Source organism: Onychomys torridus, chromosome 1, assembly GCF_903995425.1.
Source record: "Onychomys torridus chromosome 1, mOncTor1.1, whole genome shotgun sequence".
Classification (NCBI taxonomy): domain Eukaryota; kingdom Metazoa; phylum Chordata; class Mammalia; order Rodentia; family Cricetidae; genus Onychomys; species Onychomys torridus.
In genome coordinates, this window is record NC_050443.1 from 130,277,440 (window position 1) to 130,297,187 (window position 19,748).

The window sequence follows — 19,748 nt, forward strand, 5'->3', positions numbered from 1 at the left end:
GCATATCTGAAGAGGTAAAAGTGGTGAGAAGCAGGGTGAGGTAAGTGGCTTGATTGCCACCCAGGGCCATGGTGATATCTAGGCCTGGGATGCTGCCAGGGCCCATGTCTGGGCTCATGGTCCTGTTTCGGCCAAGGTCTATGTTGATGTTCATGGCTTCTGAGGCTTCTGATACCACTGAAGGCAGAGAGGATAGGGTTATACAGAGTTGGTCCTTGCCCTCACTGGCTGCAACACTAGGGAGAATTGGTCCTGCCCCTCACCGGCCGCAGCACTCAGGAGAGCAGGTCCTACACCTCTCCTGGGCAGCACAACAGAGCTGACAGGGGCATGGGTGAGCTGGCCCTGAGGGCATAAGAGAAGGATATCTGGTATCCTCCCCCTCTGCTGCGTGGTGATGAGGGCAAGAGGAAGATGCCCTCTCCCCTTTCCCCTGTCACCCGCAGCAGTTGAGGGAGCTGACCCTCCACCTTACCAGCCGCAGCACTCAGGAAAGTGGTCCCTGCACCTCGCCTGGGTAGGACAGTAGAGCTGACTCTGTTGGTGGGACCTGGTGAACAGGCCTGAGATCTGGCCCCACCCCTCATCTGTCATATGGTGGTATGGGCAAGGGAGAGATGCCCCCACCCCACCCCTTACATCCTAAGGAAGTTGAAGAGCTGGCCCTGAAGTCCTAAGAGTGGGAAAGCTGTCCCTGCCCTTCACCAGCTACAGCACTTGGGTGAGTGGCCCCTGCACCTCTCCTGGGCAACACAGTAAAGCTGGCTCTGCTGGTGTAAGTGTAGGTGAGCTGACCCTGAGGACATAAAAGCAGGAGAATCTCCCCTCTACTTGCTCCTTGCTGCATAGGATAAACTAGCTGTGGCAATGCTGGAGAGCTCACCCTGGTAGTGAGGACAGTGGAGAGCTGGTGGGCTGACCAACCCTGAAACTGCCCAGGCCCAGATCCAGGGTTATGAGTTGGCTCACTCCAACATCCACCCCATGTATGATCTGCTGAAGCATGTGAACGGGCACATCCTCCAGAACCAAACCTGGAAGATCTCCATGACTCAGGGCAACAACAAGATATCCAGGAGGAGTCTCGGTGAGAATTGAATATTGATAGTGTAGCAGAAGCCAGAGGACTCAAAGTAGTCCAATGACTCATTAGTGAACATTTGCACATAAAGATATATGGAAAAGGGGGGTTGCTGTGTGACTCACTGTGTCACACTAAGCTTCCATGATAAGATTTTTCTTTTTAGTTTTTAATTTTCTCTTAAGTTTTATTTTATTTGATTTTTCAGGGAGGTTGTAAAGGCAGCAGGCAGATATGGAAGGACAGGAAGATGAATGTGATCAAGATACATAAGGTGAAGGACACATAATGAACAGAAAATTTAAAAAGGGGGGGGTATTAAGAGCTCATTCGTTGATTGACTGAAACACAGCAGAAAAGACAGTGACCTATTGTAAGCAAGTTGTGAGGGTGCCTGGTATGTCCTGAATTACAATGGAGGAAGGAATTTTTTATTAAATATTTTTTGTTCATTTTACATACCAACCACAGTTTCCCCTCCCTCCTCTCCTCCCACTTCCTCCCCGCTCCTCCTTTCTACCCCCCCCCATCCCACCATCCACTCTTCAGAAAGGGTAAGGCCTCCCATGAGATTCAACAAGGTATGGCATATCAAGTTGAGGCACGACTAAGCTCCTCCCCACTGCATCAAAGTTGAGCGAGGCGTCCAACCATAGGGAATTGGTTCCAAGAAGCCAGGGACAGATCTCAGTCCCACTGCTAGGTGTAGTTGGAGACCTTCTCTCCAGCCCCCACCAAGCCCTGTTATTCCAACAACCCACTTGTAAAATAAACACAAAGACATTTATATTATTTAAACTGCTTGGCATTAGCTCAGACCTATCTTTGTCTAGCTCTTGTTCTTATAGCTAGGGGCCTCACAAACAGACCAAGCTACACAACTATCACCCACATGCAGAGGGCCTAGGTCGGTCCCATGCAGGCTCCTTCTCTGTCTTGTCCAGAGTCCGTGTCCCACGAGCTAGGGTCAGCTGTGGGAGAAGGAGGTGAAGGCTGTACACTCCTGGGCTTGGTCTGTATGTCCAAGGCCTCAGACTATACCACAGCTTCCTTGACTGGAGACTTGGGATTTGGACTAAACCACACTCCTAGTGTTTCAGGGTCTCCACCTTGCAGATACCCTGTCAAAGTGACTAAACAGCCTCTGTAAGCATTTGAGTCAGTCTCCCTAATTGATCCCCTTCTGTATATCTCTATTGTGAGAAACAAGACTCTCTAATAACACTCTCTAATAACAAATTCAAGACACTCCAAGTAGCAAAAGCCTGGCAATTCTGTTTTTATTTCTGCTGAACAAGTCATTAACCCAAAGAAAGGTCAATGAAGCTGACACATGGATTTGGCATGAAATAGTGGTTTTTATTTATTTTAAACAGAATCTTTTGCTTTCTCGCTCTCTGTCATTGGCTGGGTGCTTCTGGGGGGTGGGGTGGGGAGAAATCTTCCCAATGTCTGATACAGCATCACTCCAAATTTGTTTAAGTTTTTTTTTTCCTAGTTTAAGTTCTGTGCTCTGAGAACTTAAAATCTTATCTAATGTACATCCTGGAGCTCAAACATCCCTCTTCCTTCCTGATAGATGGCCTCAATTATGTAACAGATTGTAATGTTTTAGCCCTAAGATAAACTAAAAGTGCGCATGCAAGGAGATGCCAGCTGCTAGAAAAGACAGGATCCAATGCCTCCTGCCCATTTAAAGTCTAATAAATCTCATGCACCTCTGGTTTAGGGAATTGTCCATTTGTAATTTATTTCTTACACCTATCCATCCATCTACCATTGCCTCCTACAGCTTGTGCTGCTTGGATGAACCCTGAATGATAAAGGCTCACCAAGAGAAGCCACTTTCTCAAACTCCAATAGCAATTGAATTAGTAACAGTAGCAACAAGTAAAACATGATCACGTCCTGTTTACCCTATTTATTTACAAAATGTGGTTGGTAACTAGTCCCACATTCTGTTTTCTGCCTTCAGAGTTATTCACACACAGTTCTACTGGGAAAGGAGTAGGGAAGAAAACCCTAGAAACTACTCTTTGTTCTTGACACTACTTAATTAATAGTTTTAGTATACCTGGTTCATTTTTAAATGATTTTTCTTTATTCTTGAGAACCTTATGAATGTGTAAATTAAATATGATCATACCCACCTTCAGTTTTCTTCCTCAAAACTTCCCCCATATCCTCTCAACTTTATTTGCAAGCTCAAAAATCAAGTGAAATAAATCTGATTTATTATACAAATGCTAGCTGAATGGTGCATAAGGAGATCAGAAGGAAGCACACTCTACTACTCTAGTACACAGTGGCTAGAGAAACTGTGAAGCAAAGAAGTATGGCTGTGTGAAGATGTGAAGATTTATGGAAGTGTGCCTACTGTGTTCTATGTGTGTGCAAGGGGCAGATAACTGGTTCTCCAAATGGATTTTTAACGTCTGCTTGGATTCCATTAAGTAGATTATGCTGTGAACTTTTTAAATTTCTTTTAAAAATCTAAACAACAACAACAAAACCATTTTTCTCAGTTGCTTTTTTTACTACCTTCTATTCACAACCTCCTCTCTAATCACCTTTGCAAACATTCTGCCCCTCTGCCCTCCCCACCCCAACCCCGTTTATATTTTGCATTCATTTAGGATTGCTGTTTTCTCCTCTTTCCCACGTACAGTCTCTGGTGGTTAACCATTTTCTCTTTGCTCAACTCTTCTCCATCATAGGCTACCTTCTGTCTAATGTTTTGTAATATGCTTTTTTAAAAGATTTATTTATTTACTATGTATATAGAAGAGGATGCCAGAGGGTGCCAGATCTCATTACAGATAGTTGTGAGCTACCACGTGGGTGCTGGGAATTGAACTCAGGACCTCTGGAAGAACAATCAGTGCTCTTAACCTCTGAGCCATCTTTCCAGCCTGGAATATGCTTTTCTAGTTGTTATGCTTTCTGGATTTGATCCTTACTTTCCCCTTCTAAGTATAGGCATGTGGAGTTTAACTTGCCCTAATTCTATCTCAAAATAATTCTCCTAGTATCTTGATCTTCTTCATTTAATAATGACATCTCATAGCCATCTTGGAGTAAAAATCTAAAAGTAAACTTATATATTTAGTTTGTCTCTGCTACTCTTCACCTTTCAGATTTCTATGTTACTGCTTCCCTCCTCCACAATGTTATTAATATTCAGTTTTATTAAAGATTCAAATACTCAATATATCAGTCAAACTGCTGTCTATCTTTTAAAGTGTTAACAGCTTGAACCAATTTCCTCTTTGGTCCTTTGATGTAGGATCCTGTGTAGCCCAGGTTGGCTTCTAACTCTCAATGTAATGGAGGCTGGCCTTGTGCTGGGATTCTAGGCACACATTCCCAGATCTACCAAATGTAGAGTAGATATTTAACTATATGTGTTATACATGATCATTTCTTGTTTTTCTACTGAATCCCTTTCAACTCAAGTCTTAATCAATTTATTCTTCATTCATCACGTCTACCTGAATGATAAAACACTCAGAGTGTCCTTGATTTTGCCTATCCATCTCACTAGACTGAATGACTTAATGGTATTACTCACTTCTCACCAATTGGTAAACATGACTGAACAATGACTATGTTAGTGAATATACTGATGAATCAGAATATATACATATTTTTATGAAATGTTGTACCTTTGAAAAAGCCATTATCATTGGGGTGCAAAATATTTCCATATAGAAAACTATATATCATGTTAAAAGTGCATATATAGATAGGGGTGAATATGGGTAGATGTATATCATGCCCAACTATAGTTGTTTAGAAATCTAAAAAGAATAAAGAGCAAACATTACCTGATTATCTAAGTTTAGTTAAATTCTCAGCCTATTTTCTCCTTGTTTTCCTTTTGTTCATGGTTGTGGACATACAATAAGAGCTAACTTATTTCTTGGTGACTTTCCTGAATGAATGTTTGTGAGACTGTGACACAAAACAAGAAAATTGGAAAGGATGATATCCCCCAAAAGGGGATGTTTAGAAGATCAGAAACAGCATGACTGAAACGTTGGCTTCAGAGAACAGTCTAATTGCAAAACTGGCAGAATGTGGAGCAAACCAATTGTAAAGACATTTAAAGGTTGGCTTTCAGGAGTCTACCATGAAGCAGATTATTCTGGTTTCCTGATGATTATGAACCAATAGGAGTAGATGTTTCCCCTTTGTCTTCCAACTCACTGTAAATTGGTGAATAAACATTAAGTTCTTCATAAAGACGATCATCTGTGACCTGATAAAGAGAAAAAATGATCCCATATCATTACCCAGAATTCCCCATTGCTAGGTTTATCCAACAGGAATCTCTTCTTTTGTCTTTTTAACTTCACCCTAACTCTCACAACACTCAAGTTATTCCCTTAATGTCCAGAAATCAAATCAGATGGGCTGGCCAATGGGGGCTAAAAGAAACCCTGTCAGTGACATGTTACTAAGGCTACTCTGTATCTGAAATGGTTTATCTTCTGACTCAGGACCATGGTTATAAGAAGTGTAGAAACTGTAGTGTGTCTAAAGTGGACACAGATGGTGAGCGATAGGTTCCACTTGTCAGATTTGAGTTAGTACAGTGGCAAGAACTGGAAATCCCCATTGAGGGTATAATGAATGTGTTTAGCAGGTGAAAACATAGTTCCATGAGTCAGGGGACAAAGAAACCTTGAGGCTTATTTAGAGCAATAGAGAGGGGAATAAAAAATACATTTGGGGGGGGCGGGGCAGAAACAAATGAACAAGCTTTTGGGGAACAAAGAAGAAAAGTAAAACCCTAATAGCTGCATGTTTCTATCACACACTGCCATTAACTCACTTCTCACACGCAGCCCCTTCAAAGCACCCACAATTTCTATAATTATAAAGATTCCATTTGTCTAACCCTCAGGGGACTGTGCTGTGACCACATGCAATTTCAGTGTGAAAAATAAGATTTCCAATATGAGTTATGAAAGCTGGTTTTTGAGAAGTACTTTTTCAGGGAAAAAAAGAATAATTATGAAAAATTAAGACTGTGTTTTAAAAGAACAAAGCACCAACTCTTTACTGTGCTCTTCAGGACTTCCAACTGACCTTATTATTTTTTAGTTCTTCTCCAATCCTATAGGTGGTAAGCATCACAGCACTGCAAAAGGCCAGGATGGTGAGGAACAGCATCATCAGCACCATTTCCTGTCAAACAACAACCGACCAACAGGTAAAGTCACAGACAGATGTACCCACCCAATCCCTTCCCTTACAGAAGCTCCCTCTTTCACCCTCTCTCAGGAGCACACTTTATAAACTGACATGCACGTAGGAAGCCAGGGGTGGCTACTTAGAGATGATCACTCTAAGCTTAAGGAATGTGACCAGAAGTGGGAGTAAGGCCATGAACCCCTCAAAGTTCATAATTCGATGAGATGGAACCTCCAAATGGGGGATATTGTCTCTGGAAAAGAAATGAGGTTTCACACTTAGTCTGGGACCCAGACAGTCAGTGTTTCCTCAGGAGATACATACTGTCACAAAAGACGCCACAAAGCAGCCATCATCCTCGCTTAGATCCTTACAGTAGTTCATATAAGCGTAACTGTGGCTCAGGTTGAGGATCAGTATGATGATCCCTATTCCTGCAGTGATACTGCTGACAACGTTGGCTCCCAGGCTTCCTCTCACCTGCTGGCCAAAGAACATTCAGCTGTGCGGTTCCGTGTGGCAGCAGCCAATCAACTGATCTGTCTTTCAGAGCTGGTCCTGTATAGTAACTCAAAGCTGCCTAAAACTCCAGTTAAATAGGGAACTCTTGCAAATGTACTCATCATCTAGTAAGCATCCATTTCCCTCTGAGATACTTTCAAGAATAGCACAAGAGCTGGGTGTGTAGCTCAGCAGTGGACCACAGGGGAAAGCCTTGCAGAAGGCCAGAGGCTCAATGCCCAACATTTAAAAAAAAAAAAAAAAGACACATACATGCATAGTCTATCCTCAAGTTATCTCCATTGGAAATCTAATTGCACAGCCGTAAGACTCTATTTAAATAGGTACAAGGACAATACCTGCATGGGTCTCTTTTAAATGGTGTCAAAATAATCAAATTTCACTGCTTATTAAGTGACACAATTTATGTTTCTAATGATTTTATCCAATTTTTGCTGCAAAAGCCTTCCATCACAAAGGAATTGAGGTGAACCACATATGCGCACTCTCTGTAATACAGCTGATACTGGTGGGTCTCCCTTAACACCCCTGAAATTCCACTTGGAAGAATGCGTAATTACAAACATAATGTGACTCACCAGATAGAGGGTGCTTTTCCTTTCACACATAACTGACAAAAATCCAGACAACACAAACTGTCCAAAAAGAAACAGGAGAGAAAGGAAAGTGAGTCTCTGCTCTCTGGGATATTCCTTCCTCTACCCTTGAAATACAAAAACAAGCTTTAGGTGCCCCGTAAGGCTATCTACTAAAACCTCCCATGAGACAAGTATCCATTATTATTTTCAATAAAATGCTTCTCAAACTCAATTGCTTATACAAACCATCTGAAAGTCCTGATAAAATGCAGGATCTGAACTGAGTATGGTGGCACATGCCTGTGATCCCAGCACTCAAGAGACTGAAGAAGGAAGGTTGGAAGTCTGAGGAAAGCCTGAGCTGCACCATGAGAAACAGAAAAGGGAGCATTCAGGCTCTTAGTCATTAGGTCTTAATGGGACCCATGGCTCTTCACTTCTTTACATGGCTCCCCTGTGAGGTGGATTTTGATACTTCCTGGATAGGCAGCAGGGGCTAGTGGCATCTGGTGTACAAGGGCAATATCAGTCTCATTTATTGTAATGCTTTGTTCACATGACCTGTCTTACGCTGTCCGCTCCTCCAGGTCAGAAATCTGTATCCATGCTGTGTATACTTTTGGAAGCTGCTCAGTAGCACATGGACATATAGTTGACTATGAAAATGTAAATATGGGAATATTTAGTAAAAGTAAAAGGTGAGACCTCAAATTCAGAACACCCTCTAAGAAACTGGCATGTGTGTGTCCGGGGAGCACTTAAAAAGCTAAATATCAATGATTTCAAATTGAGAACACCCTCTAAGAAACTGGCATGTGTGTGTCCGGGGAGCACTTAAAAAGCTAAATATCAATGATTTCAAATTGTATACCAACATTCAGAAAGTCCATAAACTTGCTTTTAGTTCTTCTACTTACTTTCTTGCACATTTTATTTGGATATTAATTTTTTACTAATTTAAAGGTATTTCTTTGTTTTAACAGTTAAAAAAAAAAAAAAAAAAAAAAAAAGAGCTAAATATCTGAGCCTATGAGATGGTCCGGCAGGTAGAAGTAATTGTAACACAACACAGGCTCTATGGCCTGAGTTCAATTCCTGGATCCCACAAAGTAGCAAGAGAGAAATGACACTCTAGAATTGTTTTCTGACCTCCACATGAGCACTATGGCGTGCGCACGCGCGCGCGCACACACACACACACACACACACACACACACACACACACGGGGGGTGGGGGGAGAAAGAGAGAGAGAATAAATAATTTTAAAGCTAAATGATGTTTGCAAATAAAATAGAAAGAAAGTTCAAGGAAAATATGGTAGATGGTCAAGAAGATTCTTGAGCAAGTGACCAAGAGATCTAAGAACTACGTATTTAGCAGTGTATCAAACCAATGTGATACTTTTCTTAGATTTAAATATATCTTTATAACTGAATTATCAATAAAAGTAATACACAATAATGATATGGAATGATGGAAGATAGGCACAAGAGACCTTGCAGCATGCAATTTTATTTTTATAATGCTCTAAACATTGAAAACTAACTTTCAGTCTTAGTGATCTGGATGAGAAGCCAGGGAGCAGCAAGACAGGAAGAGTTGTAAAGTGAATGTAACTTTCAAAATCATAGACAGACTCCTTGTACTGAGGGTGACATACATGCTGACATTGTATGTGTGTGTGTGAGTCAAATTTTATCAAATTCTACACCTTGTATACACAGAACTCTTCTATACACAGAATGTGCTCTCATTCAGCCACCTGCTTTCTAGATAGTAAGATGTTTTAAAAGGAATCCAGCACATTAGTGGCCGAAAGCAAGCCAAGGGCCCAACAGATATCCATCCAGTATTGCTACCTTGTTCTTACCTGAGCAATATTTCCCCTCCCTTCTTAAAGACAACCTTTTATGCTATTGTGAGTTTGGTTTTTTTTAAGATTTTTAAAAAAATTATCTGCAAGTGTGTACATATGTTTGTGTATGACATACTGGCCCAAGAAAGACCAGAAGAAGGTTCTTATCCCCTTGGGCTAGAGTTACAGGCAGTCATGAGCACCTGACATGGCACTGGGAACTCAACTTGGGTCCTGTGAAAGAACAGCAAGCACCCTTAACTACTTACTAACTCCAGCTTAATTTAGTTTTTATTAATGGATAAAATATATGTACTTTGCATGTAATTTTATTAATAGTGTTTATGGCATTTTCATAGAATACAAGTGTTAGGTAAATCATTTAACATCTTAAATATTAATGTATTATTTTTACAATTTCATACAGCCTCAAGTTTTTCAGTCAATAAGTATTTTAGTGGCTTAAACCACATCTAAGGGTGATAAGAATCTTTTGCTCTTGTTAATGAGTTATATGTAGAGAGAGCTTTGGAAACTGAATTTATAGATGCTATATGCATATAAGTGAAAAAACATAGATATTTATCAAAATGCTAGAGATATGTAGATTTGATGAAGAGAAAATCTCTGATCAGCATTATTTCAGAAACAATTACAGATGTGTTCTCACCAGCACTGCTCCCCAGAATGGATAGCCCGCTCTATACGATAAAAGCACTTCTTCATCAAAGTCTGCAATATGGAGTGCAGAGTAGACAATTGTTCCAAAACAAAGGCATATCAAGCCAACCAGAATTTGTGTTGCCTATGGAAAACATGAATTTTATAAAGTTAGGATATATCTTCTCAAGGTTATACCAATTTCTCCGTAAGACTGAACAGGAGAAATCTCTTTAGTGTCACACCTTCCTGAGATTGAACCAAATGTGAGATTTTCTACTGTCTTCTTTTTGGTATAAAGAATGGAACTATGATTAGTAGACTCTAATGTACACATGGTCAATACATGTCAAATACATCTTTATTTCCATAATTATGGTAGATGTGAGTAATTGTTTTTCTAAGTAACAACAGACATTATGTATCTATCCTTCATTCCTGTTCTCTATCCATGTCCCAGTAACTTAAAGTCTTCCTGAGAAAATGCTTCTCTCTTCCCAGAATGTGCAAAGAGTTCCATCAGTTCTTCACCTATCAAAAATGTTACAGGACCCCATCAGCCCACGAGAGGAAATTTTAATATATCCAAATACTCTTTGCTAGAGCTATTCTGAATCCAAGTTGAGAATGGAGGCTAGGTACTTACCCCCAGGAACTCCAAATCTCTCTTCAGAATTGTCTGCCATGTCTGCCGTGGTGGGGGTGTTGCTGGCTTCTCTGGCAGAGCTTTAGCAGGAGGAGATGTTTCCAAGAGCTCAATGTCAGGCACACTGAAATTTACAAAATTTCAATCACATGAAAATTCTCTAACTCTCTATATTAAGTTGTTAACTGACAGAAACTGGAGTGTTATTTGTTAATTGTTTTTCAAAAGAATCCATCTTTAGTGTAGTGTGGTGGTATTGTGTTCCCCATAATATTGTGTGTTCCCCAAAATAAACTTATCTGGGGTCAGAGAACAAGATGGCCACAATATTAAACATGAGGATAGGCAGTGGTAGCACACACCTTTAATCCCAGCACTGGGAGGCAGAGCCAGGCGGATCTCTGAGTTCAAGGCCACAATGGAAACAGCCAGGCAAGGTGACACATGCCTTTAATCCCAGAAATCCAGCCTTTAATCCCAGGGAGTGACGGCAGAAAGAGAAAGATATATAAGGTATAGCAGCATTTGGCTGGTTAAGCTTTTAGTCTTTGGAGCAGCACAGTTCAGCTGAGATTCATTTGGATCAGGACTCAGAAGCTTGCAGTCTGAGGAAACAAAACCAGCTGAGGAACTGGGGAGGTGAGGAAGCTGTGGCTTGTTCTGTGTCTCTGATCTTCCAGCATTCACCCCAATAACTGGCCTCAGGTTTGTTCTTATTAATAAGACCTGTTAAGATTCCTGCTACAGTGTAGTACCTGAGAAGAAGGCTCAGAGAGTCAAAGCAATCTATGGATATTTGAATATGATCTAAGTGTTTATATAGAACAGAAGAGAACAAAAACTATGCCTCATGCTCTTGTTCATCTCAAGTTGCCGTAAGTTCCTTCTACCAATCTCTATCTATAATTAAAACAAAAACAATCAAATATGCTTGACTGTCAACTTCAAAGTCATTTTAGCATAGAAATATATCTGCATGTGTTTTGTCAAATGCACACAACTTCACACACAGAGGGGTTAGTTCAATCTCCATTCCTATTCTAATCTTGGGTGCAGGATTCCATGCTCCAAATTTAACAAAAGCCAACCTGGAATACGGTCATCTTAGAAAGCCTCTGACCCCTATAATACACATCAGACACAGAGGTAAGAGATCTGTATGTTCAAACTCCCCATCTCATACCCCAAACCACAAGTCTCTAGTGTTAGAAAATATAGTATTCCTAGTTTTCAAGCCAAGTAAAAACCTTGCTGCCAACTGTTGAGAGAAAAAGACACTAAGAATGTGTAATCCGCACAGTTAAGTAACTTAACTTGAGTCTGTGCACAAATCTATGAATTGGCATCTGCCTGCCCAGCACTGTGAATTTCTCTGTCTTGGATAAATAACTCCAATGGAAAATGCAATAGTCTTTGCTTACCTGGGGGATTCTTGTGGGTTTGGGAGAACAAGATGAGCTCTGCTCTTACTTTCTGTGTCCATTTTTTCATGAATTGAGCTATCCAGGAATGAAGGATACTGTTATGCAGAGATGTGGTGTGCTCTGGGTGGGCAGTTAAGATGGGTTGACTCTGAATATCAATGGTTATCTTCATGCAGATAAGTCTCCCAGCTGATTGATATCAGTGGTTCTTTTCTCTTGCTAAAATGGAAAGTAATAAGACTGACATGTCTACTGAATAGAGAGCAGGGTGAACGGAGAAACTTGAGCAGTTTAGAGCATAATTCTGCCTGAGAAGTGGGATTAATGGAACCTAATAGTGAAGCATCTAGGCTCTGAGAAGATAAAAGAGAGAAGTAAAACTAGATGTACTCTTTAGAACTTCATCTGCTATGTCATGAGTTCTTCAATTTGTTTTCATGTGTGGCCTCAAAGCTGAAATGTGTGTGTTAGCACTAGTATCAATTTCAAAATGTGTCTGGACTTCGCATCCTCTCTTCCTCTCCCCCTCCTACTCTTCTTCCCTCCCTCTTCCTCACCTCCTTCTCATTCTCTCTTCCTATTACCTAGATAGTATTTTCTATCTGCAGCAAATGATCTTGAAAACAGGACCACCATGCCGCTGAAACTAACCAATGTACTATTTGAATTAAGAAATATGCCTTTCATTACTCTCCCATTCCGTCCCTCCCCTAGCTTGATAATCCCATTCCCTTGTGTTCCTTGATAGAGGGAGACATTATGGGGTAAAGGAGAAACCTGGTGCTAGGGAAATTCCCAGGAATCCACAAGGATGACCCCAGATTAGACGTCTAGCCATAGTGGAGAGGGTGCTTGAATTGGCCTATCCTGGTGATCAGATGGTGACTACCCTAACTGTCATCATGATGAAACAGATGCAGAGATATACAAACAAGCATCAGGCCGAGTTCCAGGAGTCCAGCTGAAGAGACGGAAGAGGGATTACATGAGCAAGGGGTGGGGGTCAAGATCATGATGGGGAAATCTACAGAGACAACTGAACCAGTCTCAAAGGAACTCACAAACTTTGGACTGACAGCTGTGGAACCTGCATGGGAGTGGACTAGACCACTGGCATATGGGAGACAGTTGTGTAGCTGGGTCTGTTTGAGGGGCCCCTGGCAGTTGGTATGTAAAATGAATTTAAAAAATTTTAATTTTATAATTAATTTAATTTTATATTTCAGCCCCAGATTCCCCTGTCCTCCCTCCTCCCATGCCCCCCTCCCCCAATCCACTCCCCATTCCCACCTCCTCCAAGGCAAGGACTCCCCTGGGGATTCAGCTCAGCTTGGTAGATTCAGTTGAGGCAAGTCCAGTCCCATTTTAATTAAAAAAAGAAATATGCCTTATCTGAATGTTTCCATGGCAACTGCTGCAATCTTTATAATGGTAAGAACAAGACAAGGAAAATATGTGAATTCATAAATAGAAATGTTATGAGCAAATGTGAATGGTAGGAACTGAGTAATATGTCTGCCCAGACAAACTATATCACAACTAACTACCCCAGAACACAACAAACAAAGGGAATCCACAGGTCTGCTTTGTTTATATTTCAGTTTAATTTATGAATTTTTTATTACTGCAAGATACTCTGCATGATACCCTAACTACCTGAGTTATTTTCCTGAGATATAAAATGTCTCAAGAGAAATTAAGATATATAAGGATTCTAATGTACATATTACCAAATCTTTCCTAACAAAATTTCATTGCCCCAGCTCTACTTTCTTTCCTCTGTATCTTTGGGAATCAGTGAATCTGACAACAACATTATTTGAATTAAGGAGTAAGCCCCATCTTCTTATTCGTTCATACAGAAAGGACGCAATGCTTCTTGCTATTGACTGCTCATAGCATGGAGCAGGCACTATTGAGGACCATGATCCCAGACTTATCTATGCCACAGTATTGCAGATGAGAACAAAGAAAAATGATTATCCAGGAGGTCACAGGTCAGAGACTGCTAAAACATGAAAGAGGTTGCAACAATTCTGCCTGATGAAGCATGCGCAGAGTTCAGAGAAGGAACTGTCGGGGAAGGTGATAGTTAAACCTAGCCTTAAAATGTCGGCTTAGAAATCTCATTCCCCTATCCAATCTTTGCAAAACCATACATGTCTGCAGGGTGATGCCCTGAAGCAATGTAGTGGTCCTTTACACGTCTCCTAGTAGTATATAAAGGTTTGTATTCAACCAAAAAAAAAAAAAATCAGGAATCCTATTTGAGATTTGGACAGTTAACAGTCTGAGGGTGCCCTTTTATGTTTAGACATAATGCTGTTCTGTGAGAATGGTCAACAGCAACTCATGAAATGCAAATACAGTACTGAAAGGTGACTTATGACCTCCTGATTATTTCATGCCCCAGTGTTTATCAACAGCTTCACCTTTCCCCTTCCTGAGATACTAAGCACATCCTGTACTTATAGCCCATTTCCCCACAGCCATATTGTCCCACCTTCCATAACAGCGAGTATCAGAACATATGATCAAATGACTTCCTTTTGGGCTGGCCACTGTTATCAAGATGAGTTTTAACCATATGTCTGCCTGGAAGGAAGAGATAACAATTAGCATTTCTTCCCCCACTACATAGCATTTCTTCTCTGGCACACACAGACTTTTCACATGCCTCTTACTCTGGCTTTCTATTCGACTATCAAGTTTGTTTATTTAGTGTAAGGTGACAGGGGCCAAGAAAAAAACAAAAAACAAAAAACAAAAAAAACCTGTCCCTACTGTCCCTAACTAGAGACCAGGGCCAAGGAAAAACACCCTGACCCTGACCTGACCCCGACCTGACCCCAGAAGCAGGGCTTGAAATCCCACCAATCCCTGAGCTTGCCCCAGAATCAGGCTACAAAATCCCATCAATCCCAAGCCACCCTGGAAAGCTCTGCCCCCACAAGAAACCCTATATAAGCTCTGTACCCTGTTCAGTTTGCTGCTTCTTCTCACCCTAGAGGCAACCACCCTCCTGGATTCTGTCTTCTCAATAGACTTCTTGAGTGAGGCTTGTTGTGTGTGGTTTGACATTTTTGCCAGAGCTGAGTCCAGCTGTAACAACTTTTACCCAAGCCACAGAGCTGTAACACTGTTGCTGGGGAAACTTTTCCCTAGTGGAGCAGAACTGTAACACTGTTGCTGGGGAAACTTTTGGCTAGTGGAGCAGAATTGTAACACTGTTGCTGGGGAAACTTTTCCCTAGTGGAGCAGAACTGTAACACTGTTGCTGGGGAAACTTTTGGCTAGTGGAGCAAAGTTGTTCTTATATTGGGGGAACCATTCCCTCCCTGGAGCATAGCTATAAGCTGCTACACTTACAGTGACTGTGGTATCCCTTGGCTTCTAACTGCCAGGATACTTTTCCATCTGAGCTGCAATACTTACAGTTAGATCCTAGATCTTTTTTATTTTTCTTAATTTTCATAGAAAGTATTTTCATTATAGTCTTTCTCCTCCCCCAAGTCCTCACATATCCTCCCTACCTCCTGACAAACCCAACTTCATGTTCCTTCTCTCTTTCTCTCAAAACAATGAAAAAAAATCACCAAAAATACAAAAAAAAGAATCAAACAACAAACAAAAAAGAATACACACAAACAACAACAACCAACCAACAACAAACAAACCAACCAACCATGGAGCCCTTTTGTGTTGGTTCACTGATCCTAAGCATGGGACCTTCCCCAGGGTGGGCTGATACCCAGCGTCACTCCACTGGACAAAAATAGTTTTCCTTCTCCCAGCAGGTATCAGTTACAAATGGCTCCTTGGTTAAGGGTGTGTCCCCAAATTCAAAAGAAATTTACTTTTAATCCGCCATGAGAAAATGTTTTCTCAAAGTAAATGCTAAATTTATTTAAAATAAATATTCACAAATTTTCATGTAAAAGTTGTTAAGTTAGGTTATCTTTAGAGGGTATTTTCTGGTGCCTTCCACCAAGAAATTAGAGCCTCTGTCTCTCTCTCTCTCATCTTCCTTTTCCCACAGTCCCCTTTCATCTCCTCCTTCCTGTCTTATATTCACAGTTCCACATTTTAGAGCCAAATCTGGGTTCAAAATAGGTGACTAAAAGGCCTGGTGAGGTGGTTCAGTGGGTAAAGATGCTTTCTGCCAATCCTGAGGGCCTGTTTCAATCCCTGGAACTCACATGGTGGCAGTAGAGAACTGGTTCCACAACACTGTCCTCTGACCTCCATATTCACACCATGGGTGTATCCACGCATGCAAACAGAAAAAAAGAAATGTTTTTATACACATGTAATATGATTTAGAATGAAACAGTTTAGACTGACATCAAGCTCCAATGTGTCATGGGACATACGATTACAGAAATGGTCATGGGACAAATGACTCCAAGAGCTCAAGTGCCAAGTGCAAACTTTAAGGGAAAACCTTCATTTCTTTACCCATAGGATTTCAGAAATGTTCAGAGTAAGAGTCATGCAGTTTGCAGGGCGTTGGTGGTGCACACCTTTAATCCCAGCACTCGGGAGGCAGAGGCAGGTGGATCTCTGTGAGTTCGAGGCCAGCCTGGGCTACAGAGCGAGATCCAAGAAAGGCACAAAGCTACACAGAGAAACCCTGTCTTGAAAAAAGAAAAAAAAATCATGCAGTTCATGCTGGCTCTAAAGTTTCCCTGAATCCTCATTGTAGACAGCTTTTGTCTGGTGTTACAGCCCATGGGCCAGTTAACTACCAAGGTGATTGTATAACTCATACTAATTCTTATCTGTCCATATATCATCCTCTGTTATCCAAAAGTGTTGTGGAATATTAAGATGGGTTACATTCATTTAGGCTGTGGAATATTTGTTTAATGGTGCAAAGGTGTGTTGCAGTCTTTTATATTGCCTTTGTTTAACTCTGTAAAGCTGTATTACTTTGCCTACCTAAAACACCTGATTGGTTTAATAAAGACCTTAATGGTCAATAGCTATGTAGGAGAGGGATAGGCTTGGCTGCCGAGCAGAAAGAATAAATAGGAGGGGAAATCTAGGTTCAAAAGAAAAGGGAAGTGAGAAAAGGAGGAGAGGAGGAAGCCAGGGGCCAGCCACCCAGTCATATAACCAGCCACAGAGTAAGAAGGGAAGAAAAGTATATAGAATAGAGAAAGGTAACAGCCCAGAGGCAAAAGGCAGACAGGATAATTTAAGAAAACCTAGCTAGAAATAAGCCAAGCTAAGGCCAGGCATTCATAAAAATAAGTCTCTGTGTGTTTATTTGGTGCTGGGTGGCAGGCCTCCAAAGATATATATATATATATATATATATATATATATATATATATATATATATATATATATATATATATTCATTCAACTACACAAAAGGATGCTCATGGGGAAAGTAAGCATGATATATGGTTGTACTTTAAGAAATAAGAATATCTCCTGATAGAGAACATCATGAGCTGTAGACTCACAGACAAGGTTTAGATATCAGCTATCATATTGTGTCATGAATGGTTGCCATGACAGTTTTCTTAAGTCATACATTTCCCCTACCTATGATCCTAAAATCATTACATCTGAAGGTTTAACAAAGTCCATTTTTTGATTCTGCTATAATTCCAGGACTTTTAAACAATTTTCTATCCTATGTGGCTTGCTTTTTAAATAAAAAATTTAGCTTACAAAATCTTGTACTCATGATCTATGGATAACTGCACAAGACCTGCATAAGGTCGAGCCAACAAGATCAGTCAGAATGCCTATAGCAGTACTAAATGGATCTGGTGGATTACAAAATGAAAGAGAGAAATATAGGGAATATGGAGGGGGAGAAAGAAAAGTTAGGGATTGTCTAGAAGGAATGGGAAGAAGGAACTGGGGGTGGGTTTCATCAAGATACATTGTATACATGGACAAAAATCTTCAAAGAATGAATAAAAGATGTTCTAAAATTATTTTAAGTCAAAATTTTCATATATAACCAGAATGTTAACAAGTTATTTTTTAAAGATATAGATGTAAATAAACAAGGATAAACAAGCAAATCATGAAAAAAATATATACAGAAGAAATCTGTCCTAGATAGCAAGAACTATTATAAGTGATGTTATTAACCTACAATAATGTGTTATCCTAACAAAAGGGGAAAGTGTCACTGAACTAGGAAGTGTATGTACAATTCTGTATCTGAATATGGCAACATTTTAGTGGAAAGTTCTGGAATTTTTAGCTTTCTACAAGGATGTTGTAATAATAACAGTACAATAATGTCATTCTCTATAGATGAAAATGAAATTCATAACTTAAAACATTTAAAAATATAATAATAAAAAGCAAAACAATATCTTAGACATTCAGGAAAGAAAGGTTTTGGGTTTTTTTTTTACAAAATAAAAAATGCATAAATCATACTTTAAAAGTTAAATTGACTACAGCAAGAGTTGGGGAAGCTTGAAAAATTGAAGGAAACAAACAACAAAAATGGAAATTATTGGCTACAAAATACAGGTCTGGTGAGATAAATCATAAAGTGCTCACTGTACAAGCACAAAGACATGGGTTTGATCCTGCATTAAGTAAATTTTTTAAACTGAAATAAATAAAAGCCAGGTGTGGTGGCATGCCCTGCCTGGTAATCTCAGCAGTGGCAAGGGGTAGACAGGAAGATCTTAGAGCTCCTTCGTCAGCCAACTGACCCTAATTGATGAGCCCTACTTCCAGTGAGAGAGCCAGTCAAAAAATGAGGCATGACACCTGGGGTTGTCCCCTGGCCTGCATACACTCACATCATGAACTCAAGAGACATTAGATTCTAGATGCCAATCCCAGGAGTGTTTAAGTTAAAGTCAATTTCTATTTTCTGAATTTCTCTTGTGTAGCCTTCAGCTTAGTGATTCAACAACCTTAAGTCATTATCTCCTAATGGCTTCTATTTCCAATTACATTTGAGTTATATATTTTATGAGAAAGTTATAAAGCCTCCATCTTAGTGGAGATGGCTCCACACTAGAGCCAAACCGTTGGCTGTGGAGATGCTGTGGAACAACACAGTCATCAAGGTAAGTATCTAAATAGAGTTAGATCATTCAGAATGTGTCCCTGAACCTCAAAGTGAGGTTAGTTCTACCAAAGGCTGAAGGTGGCTGTCAATTCAGGATGTAGGGGATGCTAGTGATAAAATCACAGTGTCCTTATACACTGTTAATATGTTGTGATAAGGGATGCTTGAAGACATATTCAAATAAAAGGAAGTAGATTATCTATAACATAATAGAAGTAGAATTAATGAAAAATGGCCATACAGATATTAGTAAGTGATATGACCTGAATTTGAACCCTAGATCTGTCAAATTTGTCCTTGTTGTTCATGTCTCTACTTTATAGTTTGCCAAGGTCCTTTGAGGAACAAAAGCCACTAATCCAAACCACCATTGTGTTGGGACATGTGTGACTCCCAGAACCTAAGTGAAATAGAATCCAAAGCTTTAAATTTCAAGGCTAGTAAACTGTAAATTAATCACATTGGCTTTGTTTTGTTTTTGTTTTACTTTCTAGATTGTAATACTGATGTCAGCCAAAATCAAGAGCATTTTTTTTTCTGTGCTGAAAAAAAATCTGGCTCATTCTCCTTCCCATGAGGTGGATGCAATTTGGATTGTGTGGAAAATGCACACAACAGGGATTATAGCTGGATGTTGTAGTTTGTGCCTGTAATCTTAGCAGTTGGGAGGAGGACTGTGAGTATAAAATATCAAACTGAGTATGTTTGTGTATGCCTCT

At 40.2% G+C, this 19,748-nt stretch overlaps 1 protein-coding gene across 3 annotated transcripts; it reads right to left on the bottom strand.

Moving 5' to 3' along the window:
- Nucleotides 1–5,243: 5,243 nt before the first annotated feature.
- On the bottom strand, nucleotides 5,244–12,025 carry Ms4a2 (membrane spanning 4-domains A2). Of its 3 annotated transcripts, none has more exons than XM_036179938.1 (7): nucleotides 11,964–12,025; nucleotides 10,543–10,666; nucleotides 9,907–10,041; nucleotides 7,381–7,437; nucleotides 6,605–6,649; nucleotides 6,176–6,274; nucleotides 5,244–5,342 (listed from the first exon to the last, which is right to left on the bottom strand). In XM_036179938.1, the coding sequence occupies exons 1-7, from the start codon at nucleotides 12,023–12,025 to the stop codon at nucleotides 5,244–5,246; spliced, it is 621 nt and encodes a 206-aa protein (XP_036035831.1). The 3 variants fall into 3 exon arrangements, with proteins under 3 accessions (XP_036035831.1, XP_036035823.1, XP_036035839.1); XM_036179930.1 differs by having other exon boundaries at nucleotides 6,605–6,760; XM_036179946.1 differs by lacking the exon at nucleotides 6,176–6,274 and having other exon boundaries at nucleotides 10,027–10,041.
- Nucleotides 12,026–19,748: the final 7,723 nt, after the last annotated feature.

Bases quoted from the DNA above. Each gene is read 5' to 3' on its own strand.
- Ms4a2 (XM_036179930.1), bottom strand. From the start codon at position 12,025: ATGGACACAGAAAGTAAGAGCAGAGCTCATCTTGTTCTCCCAAACCCA. The intron at 6,761-7,380 runs GTGAGTCACATT...TTTGGCCAGCAG, and splicing joins GGAAAAGCACCCTCTATCTG to GTGAGAGGAAGCCTGGGAGC. The intron at 5,343-6,175 runs GTCAGTTGGAAG...TCTCTTTATCAG, and splicing joins AAGAACTAAAAAATAATAAG to GTCACAGATGATCGTCTTTA.